The sequence below is a fragment of the Chenopodium album genome, chromosome 15 (genome assembly GCF_948465745.1).
Source record: "Chenopodium album chromosome 15, dcCheAlbu1.1, whole genome shotgun sequence".
Taxonomy (NCBI): domain Eukaryota; kingdom Viridiplantae; phylum Streptophyta; class Magnoliopsida; order Caryophyllales; family Amaranthaceae; genus Chenopodium; species Chenopodium album.
The window spans coordinates 52,395,522-52,403,311 of record NC_137848.1 but is presented as its reverse complement, the minus strand read 5'-3'; the positions used below and the strand labels follow the sequence as shown (position 1 = coordinate 52,403,311).

General features: G+C 35.3%; 1 protein-coding gene across 1 annotated transcript; it reads right to left on the bottom strand.

Annotated features, from left to right (window-relative positions):
• Window positions 1-45: 45 nt before the first annotated feature.
• Window positions 46-5,106, bottom strand: LOC145583365 (omega-6 fatty acid desaturase, chloroplastic). The gene is made up of 9 exons (XM_081640602.1): window positions 4,888-5,106; window positions 2,982-3,244; window positions 2,757-2,900; window positions 2,488-2,639; window positions 2,042-2,164; window positions 1,768-1,945; window positions 1,479-1,597; window positions 1,266-1,380; window positions 46-526 (listed from the first exon to the last, which is right to left on the bottom strand). Exons 1-9 carry the CDS (start codon window positions 4,973-4,975, stop codon window positions 365-367), a joined length of 1,344 nt encoding a protein of 447 aa, XP_081496728.1. The 5' UTR covers window positions 4,976-5,106; the 3' UTR covers window positions 46-364.
• Between the last annotated feature and the right edge of the window lie 2,684 nt (window positions 5,107-7,790).

Sequence of the window (7,790 nt, the reverse complement as noted above, 5' to 3'; positions counted from 1 at the left end):
TTTTTTACCAACCTTACGAGATCACCACAGATAAAGAAGACACGATTTAAGAAAAAGCTAAATGCCGGGCCTGTGATAGCAACCCAGAAGAAGATATATATATTCTGAAAGGAGAAAAAAATCGTAAGAAACTTTCAGGATTCATACAAATATCTAATCTGTATAACTAATGCTACGTTCTGCAGAGCACAGCCAGGCTCCTTCCATGGACATGATACTTTTGTCGTGCTAGCTTACACTTGCTAGTACAGTATGATGAAGGCCCTGGCATCAACCCCATCAATTTACAATGGGCAAGTAAAAACTTCATTGCATAATGCATACTTTTACCCAGAATGCTGCGGATCAATATTTGTGCAATGTATCAAGCATAATCAGGCATCACTCTTTTAAGGAATGAAATCGGCTGTGATTCTTCAGGAACAGCTTTCTCAAATGAGACATAATTTTCTTCTTTATCATAGATATGACATGTTGTCATAATCGTTCTCATCAAACGCCAATTCCATACAGCCTTGTTTAGGTACTGCCATAAGCAAAGGAAAGTGTCATAACTCATAACAGCTACCACAACCATAACAACCAAAAGGACCAACTCCAGACAAAAAATAATACTACCTCCAATTTTTTTAGTTGCAACTTTGGAATATTTTATATATCTCAAATAGTTACCCAAAGTTGCAACTAAAAAAAATCGGAGGTAGTTTAATTACTCTACCCTTTGAAATTATATATTGTACGCAATTTTACTCCTAGCAGAGCACAGAGGCAGCTAAAGAGTAAAGACCCTCTAAGTCCTTTTTCGTAAGTACTAAATGAAGAAGGAACCCAGCATAAACAAGCCTGATAAAACTCAGACAATGCATGGGATTATTTTGAATTATGAACATGATTAGCAAAAGTGAGACATATTTACTTACGGCATTAATCAACTGTCTTCGACAGATACCAACAAAGCTATTAAAGCTCAAAATAACTTTTAACTAAGATTCAACTATTAATTCTATCCAAAAATATAATGTATAAACTGCAGATATTACGAGTTGGAAGCTTTATGCAACTCGATCAGCAAATTTAAAATGAAAAACTGACCAACACATTAGAATTATGAGACTAACTGGCCATTCCCCAAAATCAATAAATAAAATTAATAAATAAATAAACTCTTTACATTGCAAAAGCTCCAGGACAAATAAACTAATTTAACATTATCAGTTTATCACCAAGGACCCCCATGCATTCATATTATACACAAGAAAACATACCTTTCCCCAGTTCTCATTTAGGGATTGATTAGCAGCTCGCAAATTGTAGCTTGGTATCTTAGGAGAGATATGATGAGGAATATGCACATTGATATCATGGCACAAGACCTCTATCCTGGATGTAAAAATGGAAGATGTTAGTGATTAGAAGTTTAGAACTATTACAAATCAAGATATAGTTTTCAATGCAAAGATGGGTACAAAATACAATACCAACGGGGATAGTCACAGTGTACTGTTCCATTCAGCTGGGCCTGTGCTGCATTCCACTCCTTTGAATCCTTAAAAGGTATGTGAGGCGCTGTATGATGGACTATTGTGAAAGTACTCATCTATAAATCAAAGAACAAGGAAATAATAATGAGCCCACATAGAAGTGAAGGCAAAGAACTTCAAGAAGATCCAGCAACTATAAGACAGTTTAATGATGCAAAAGACATGATATCACTCAAAAATTAAGTGTTGGTAAAAAAATAAAAAAAGAAAGAAAGAGCTCTGTTACCCAAAAATGGTAACCCAACCATGGCATTAGCCAGAATTTGATCCATCCCACTATTCCGGTCTTATATATAATCAGGGGCCAAGCTATAACCATAAATGCAGAAACAGCAGCTATGCTTATCGTGGCACGCTGTACTTCACTCTTTCTGAACTTCTTCAAATCAAAGTGAAACCTTAACCTGCTCACATGAAGTGACGTACATATAGAATAAACATCAAGTGATTTGAGCAAGATCTTTGGAAATCAGATGATGGTTAAATGTTAAAGGTCATACCAGTGAGCTACTGACATCCAAGTTCGAAGGGGGCCATAACCTAAAATTAGAGCTTTACGCAAGGCAGGGGATTCCTCTATATCTTCTTTCATGATAGGAAGCCAGGCTGTATCTTCACGCAACCTGGTTAAAAGAGCCGAATGGACTGTCAATCCCTTTGTGAAACATGAGAAGCTAATGTCTCAAGTGGCATCATGCTTGTCTCAGCTCTATGCTAAAGCATTAAGCTGGCCGACATTATCAGATTGTAAGGCTTTCTTAAAGCATACATGTAATAATTTAATAAGTATCGAATCAGCAACGGAAATCTTAAGAGGAAGCGGAAAATAATGCAAGTATTAGGAAAGGAACAAGTGCAGTAAACTATACTGTTGGGGGGGGGGGGGGGTTCTAGACTCTGGAGGAACACTCAATACAAAGCTAAGTGATTACTGTTGACTGCTTACATATTAGTTTTGGCATGATGCTGATCATGCTTGAAGCGCCATGGTTCATAAGGATATATAAGTGGCATAAATGCAAGAGTCCCAACAATATCTTCAAGTAGCTTATTTTTTGAAAAGGATTTGTGAGCACAATCATGTCCAATCACAAAGAACTGAAATCAAAAAGGAAAAAGGGATTCAAAGTCAAAAAAGCAAACAATTGGCAAGGTAATGTAGGAGTTTATAGATAGAAAGATAATTTATACTGATCTTGAATTAAAGGAACATACCCCTGTAATAGCAGTGCCTGTCCACGCCCAGGCAAGAGGAAGCAAGTACCAAGGGGCTTTAACAATCATATATATACCCAAAGCATACGAAGTCACACTTATTAGAACTGTTCCCCATGCTTTCATGTCATTAATCTCAAACACCTAAGCATAAATTGGATTCCCTGGAATGAGTCTACATGTTGAAACTTTAATTTAAACTGCAGAAGCAAATAATAGCTTTACCTTCTTAGGAAGGGAGGTAATTATGTCCCTCATTGTCACATCATCAGGAAGTGGTTCGCCAATTTGCTGGAAACCATAACTCTCTGCTAGCTGTTTGAGGTGTTCCGTGTTATCGGTAGGGGGAAGTTCTGAGGGTGGTGCAACTGGGACAGCAACAGCCTGCACCAAGGCTGACTTTCTTCTCGTACCCTTCCATTGTTGGTTGAGTCTCACATGGCTTAACTTTCTTAGGCATGGTTTTTGCCATTTTATGCAAGATATGCCTGCCAATAAAGTGAGCAACATGGATTAACCAAATTTTATTCTACAGGCATGTGACACAACCAATGTATAAAAAAGCTCAAGATGCATCAAGGCAGCTCGGAGTCTCCTGTGCTAGTGGCCCAGTGTGCCTCGTTGAAGTAAGGTACATATAATATATAATAAGCAATAAAAATATTTGTTGGTATGCCTCAATATGCTTTAAGGTGAATCTCAGCTGCGCTTCAATGAAATCTCCAAGCCTAGACCACAAATGGCGAATGACCCCTAACTTCCTGCATCTCAGCGCTTTTTTACAAACCCTGGACACAACTTACATGTGTATTCTAAAATGATTCAATCTAGGGCATCCAAGATCTTCACTTTGAGGTTAGGACATATGTTTTTTCGAATAATTTATAGAACATTACATTCAACAATTAACAAGTTTCTATTCATAACCAATTACTGAATATGTCATCACTATTGCCCACAGCATTCTGAAATTCATATTTGTTGAGTTCATATCCACAATATTCCTTGCCTAGGATTATAAAATTGGTTGTACTAATCATAACATAAACACATAAAATTCAATTTATGATACCAATGAACGTTGATAATTTCATATATAAGAATCCCAAGAACAATAAGGCAGAAGACTATCCCTTTATCTAACAAAAAAAAAAAATCAAAAATTAAAATTAAAATGGTTTAACTTTTGTTCTCAAAGTAAGAGTGAAGAATAAGAGACTAGGGCGTTATTCTCATGAAAACATGTTCCAAATCATATACTCTCTTAGTACAAAACATACATGAAGTATATAACTTTCCAGCAGGTGTCTTCTAATGTGATAATGTCAATGGTCTTTGCATTTAACACCTAATTGTCTAATAGCCTCCATATTACCCATTACTCAAGAACTACACTTCAACTCCATCACGACCAAGCCATTAAAGCACTGTACAAACAGTTAACGCCTTAACAGGGCAATGTATTTCTAGATAGAGATATAACTGGTGGATAATCATTAGAAGTCTAATAACAGCACAAACTAAGCTTAGTGTAGTGATGAGGGTTACAAGCAATGGAAATGAACAAAGAACCTAGTATCCAAGAAATTGTTCCTTTCATGTGCTATCCTTACAAAGTTAAACAAATTGTTCTCATTTCAAGAAAGATGCCTAACCATCCATCATACGATATGGGCCAATACGGCGAATTTGGTGGCATGCTTTTGGTTTTATTAGATTTCTTAAAGGGAAATTTTGTTAAGGCATTTTACTTGCATTCTCTTCATAGAAGTTGACCCATTGACTTAGGGTCTCTCAAAGAAGCTAAATGACATTTCTTCTTGAAATATAATTCTACCCATCAATGGATTACCAGAAAATGTTGTTTTCAATCAATTCTACAACCACACAATAATAAATATCACCCATTCTAAAATCAAAAGTAATCACTTAAATCAACTCCAAAACAGCACCAATCACAATTCTACCATCAAAGTTCATAACTTTAATTAATCACAAATTCATATATTTATACACCATACAAATACAACCCAATTCATATATACAACTTCCTTACAATGCAGCAAATTATAAGCAAGAACAAACAAAAAAACAAAAATACCCAAAAAGAGAATGATAAGAAATGAGTTACCAGCAGCATTTTTAGTCGATAAACTGGGGTTTCTGGAGATAGATAATGCAAGAGAAATGTGATTGCTGGTAATAATTGCAGACTCCATTCTAGTTATTCTTCCTCTGTTATTCTCTCTACTCTCACCTTAAAATGTTAAGGAGCGAGAAGAGAGATGAAGGGGAGAACAACGAAAGGAGGAAAATGTGAATACTTTGTTTTATTTGGTTGGTGGCGGCCCTCACTCAATCCAAATCAAGTTGTAGCAATTCATCAATTCAAGTGGTTCTCAAATTCTGAATTATAGCCACAAGAATGTCAATTTGGTTGTCCTTGTAAAAGGAAGATTTGGACTTTGGAGTTGTAAGTATATAGTGGTGTGACGCGTCTCATACAAGGACACAATACGCGGGATTAAATTTAGAGGTGTTACTACTTACTAGGTTAGGTCAATTATTTTTTAATTGACATTATATTTAATTATAAAAAATTAAATGACTAAGTTATTATTAATTTGTAAAATGAATTCATTATGAAAGTCAATATTAACAAAAATAGTTTATAGTTTGATGTTTTACGTGATATCATCGCTCTTTGTTATTATAAAAAAAAGTGTATTTGAATCTATTTAATAATTGCCGTTTGATCATGGTTTGTTTATTGATTTAAAAGTTTAGGTAGATAATAACTACATACTTATCCAAAAAAAAGATAACTAGAAGATGTCGCTTATCACTACATGTCTTTTACTATGAACGTCGAATGTAATATATTTATGGGAAATTCTCTTTGGTAAACCTTTAATTTTTACTTTTCTCAATGGTAAATTGCAAAAATTCTTATTATCTTTGGTAAACTCGAATTTTGACTACCAAAGAGAGTAGCTATTTTAATATAAACTCACTAACCATGGTTACTTTCTTTTATATTTTAATAACTAAATTATTTTTTTAAAAAAAAACCCAAATTTCTCCCCCACCCAGACCACCACCAACGCGGAACCCCAAATGTTCAAACCACCGCCCATTACCTTTCCTCTCTCTCCTTTAACCGAGCACTCTCCTCCCACCGGCCACCGCGCGCAACCACAAATCTCCTCTCTTTTTCCTCCTTCCACGCAACCGCAACCTCTCTATCCTCCGCTAGATCGAACCCAGACCCACGACCCAAAACAACTGGCGAAAATCAGCAAAATCAATCGATTTCAGCGGCGGTGCTTCGGTTTTTTATGGGTTTCAGCGGCAAAAATCAGGCCATGGTTCTAAAAACCAATGGGTTTCGAAGGTGGGGAAGGGTCGATTAGGTTTTTGATGGTGGAGTATTGGGTGCTGGGGGATTTTGGGGTGGGGGGGGGGAAGGTGGGTTTCGGGCAAGGAAAGTGGGTTTTAGGGATTGGGGGTAGGCGCGCCGGGTTGGGGAGGTCGGCGCGCCGGCGAGGGAGGTGGCTGGGCACCGGCGAGGGTAGGGGCAGGGGAGTGGGCACCGGTGCCAACGCCGGCATGGTGGGATGCTGGTTGGGGAAGAAGATGAGTTAAGTTTGGATATTTTAGGAATTTTATTTATTTTTTTATTTTAAAAAAATGTTAACCATGATTAAATATTAACTAAATTGCTTCATTAAGTTCACCATTGAAAAAATATAACAAATTAAAGTTTACCAAGGATAATAAGAATTTTTGCAATTTACCACTGAGGAAAGTAAAAATTAGAGGTTTACCAAAGAGAATTTCCCTATTTATTATCTCAATCAAATGTTTCGCATAATAATTTTTATTGTATTTACTAAGATACTATTTTCTTTTATTAAATAATAGCAAAAATTGATTGATATTTTAGACATATGATATAGTTGTCAAACACAAATTTTTATTTTAGAGTCATATATATCTAATACTCCATTAGAAAACAAAATATTAGAGATATTTTTTTAGGAAAAATCAAAATGATGTTTTAAAGTAAATATCAATTATATGAATCAATTTTGTTATTACTTTTTGGAAAAAAAAATCAATAATACCCCGTTTAAAAAATAATAAAACGATATTATTATAATTGTATTATAATAATATTCCAAAATTAAAAGATTTTTTGCTAAAAGGGGAGGGAAAGTTTTGGAGAGAAAAACAACACCAAGAAATGACACGTGTCATTTTTGGCGTCTATTTTAGTATTATGTTGTTATAATTTTACAGAATTTGTTAATTTATAAATAATTTGTATATAATTTGTTTCACGTTGTTTGAACCTAGAAAAGAAGTGAGCATTTTGTATGGTAAATATAGTATTAAATGTAAACAAAGAACCTCCAATTCTCACAATAATCTGTGGTGTTTAAACCTTTTTGTTGGTATATCCTCGGGTCTTATTAATTGTTTTGGAGGAATCTTCCCTCTCCTTTGGTGAATCATTTCAAATAATTTTGTTTGTGATTTCCATCGGTTTGAAATAACATACTTGATTTTAATGTGTAGAGTAATGAATCAAGGATGGTTGACTATGATTTGACATTGAAGGACTTGCCGAATTCAAGCATCTCCCAAAAAAGTTCACCAACAATGGTGCTTCTTTGAAGAAGGATGATTTTGTGCCAATGAGCAAGGAAACTTCCAAGGGGCAGGAGGACATGCATGCTCTGATGGTTCGAATGACACAAATTGAAGAGGAGTTGAAGTATTTGAAAGTAAAGATAGAGGCATCTCCTGCTAGTTGATGTCACTAAGTTGTTATGATGAAACTATTTATTTTGCATTAGCCTTTTGCCTTTTTTGAACAGAATGTTGTCCATGTATATTGTTCCACGGTGTTGTGTATGTATATTGTTCATTATACCAATTTTTCTAGCCAAAGCAGTAATGATGTCTGAAAATAGCAATCAAAACAAAGAAGAACAGTCTTACCTCGTAGTTCTGCCACTGACACTTTCT

Excerpts from the sequence above, each read along its gene's own strand:
- LOC145583365 (XM_081640602.1), bottom strand. The coding sequence starts at position 4,975 with ATGGAGTCTGCAATTATTACCAGCAATCACATTTCTCTTGCATTATCT. Across the intron at positions 2,640-2,756 it reads CAGGCACTGCTATTACAGGG|TTCTTTGTGATTGGACATGA; the intron begins GTATGTTCCTTT and ends TTTTGATTTCAG. Across the intron at positions 1,946-2,041 it reads TGGATGTCAGTAGCTCACTG|GTTAAGGTTTCACTTTGATT; the intron begins GTATGACCTTTA and ends TCATGTGAGCAG.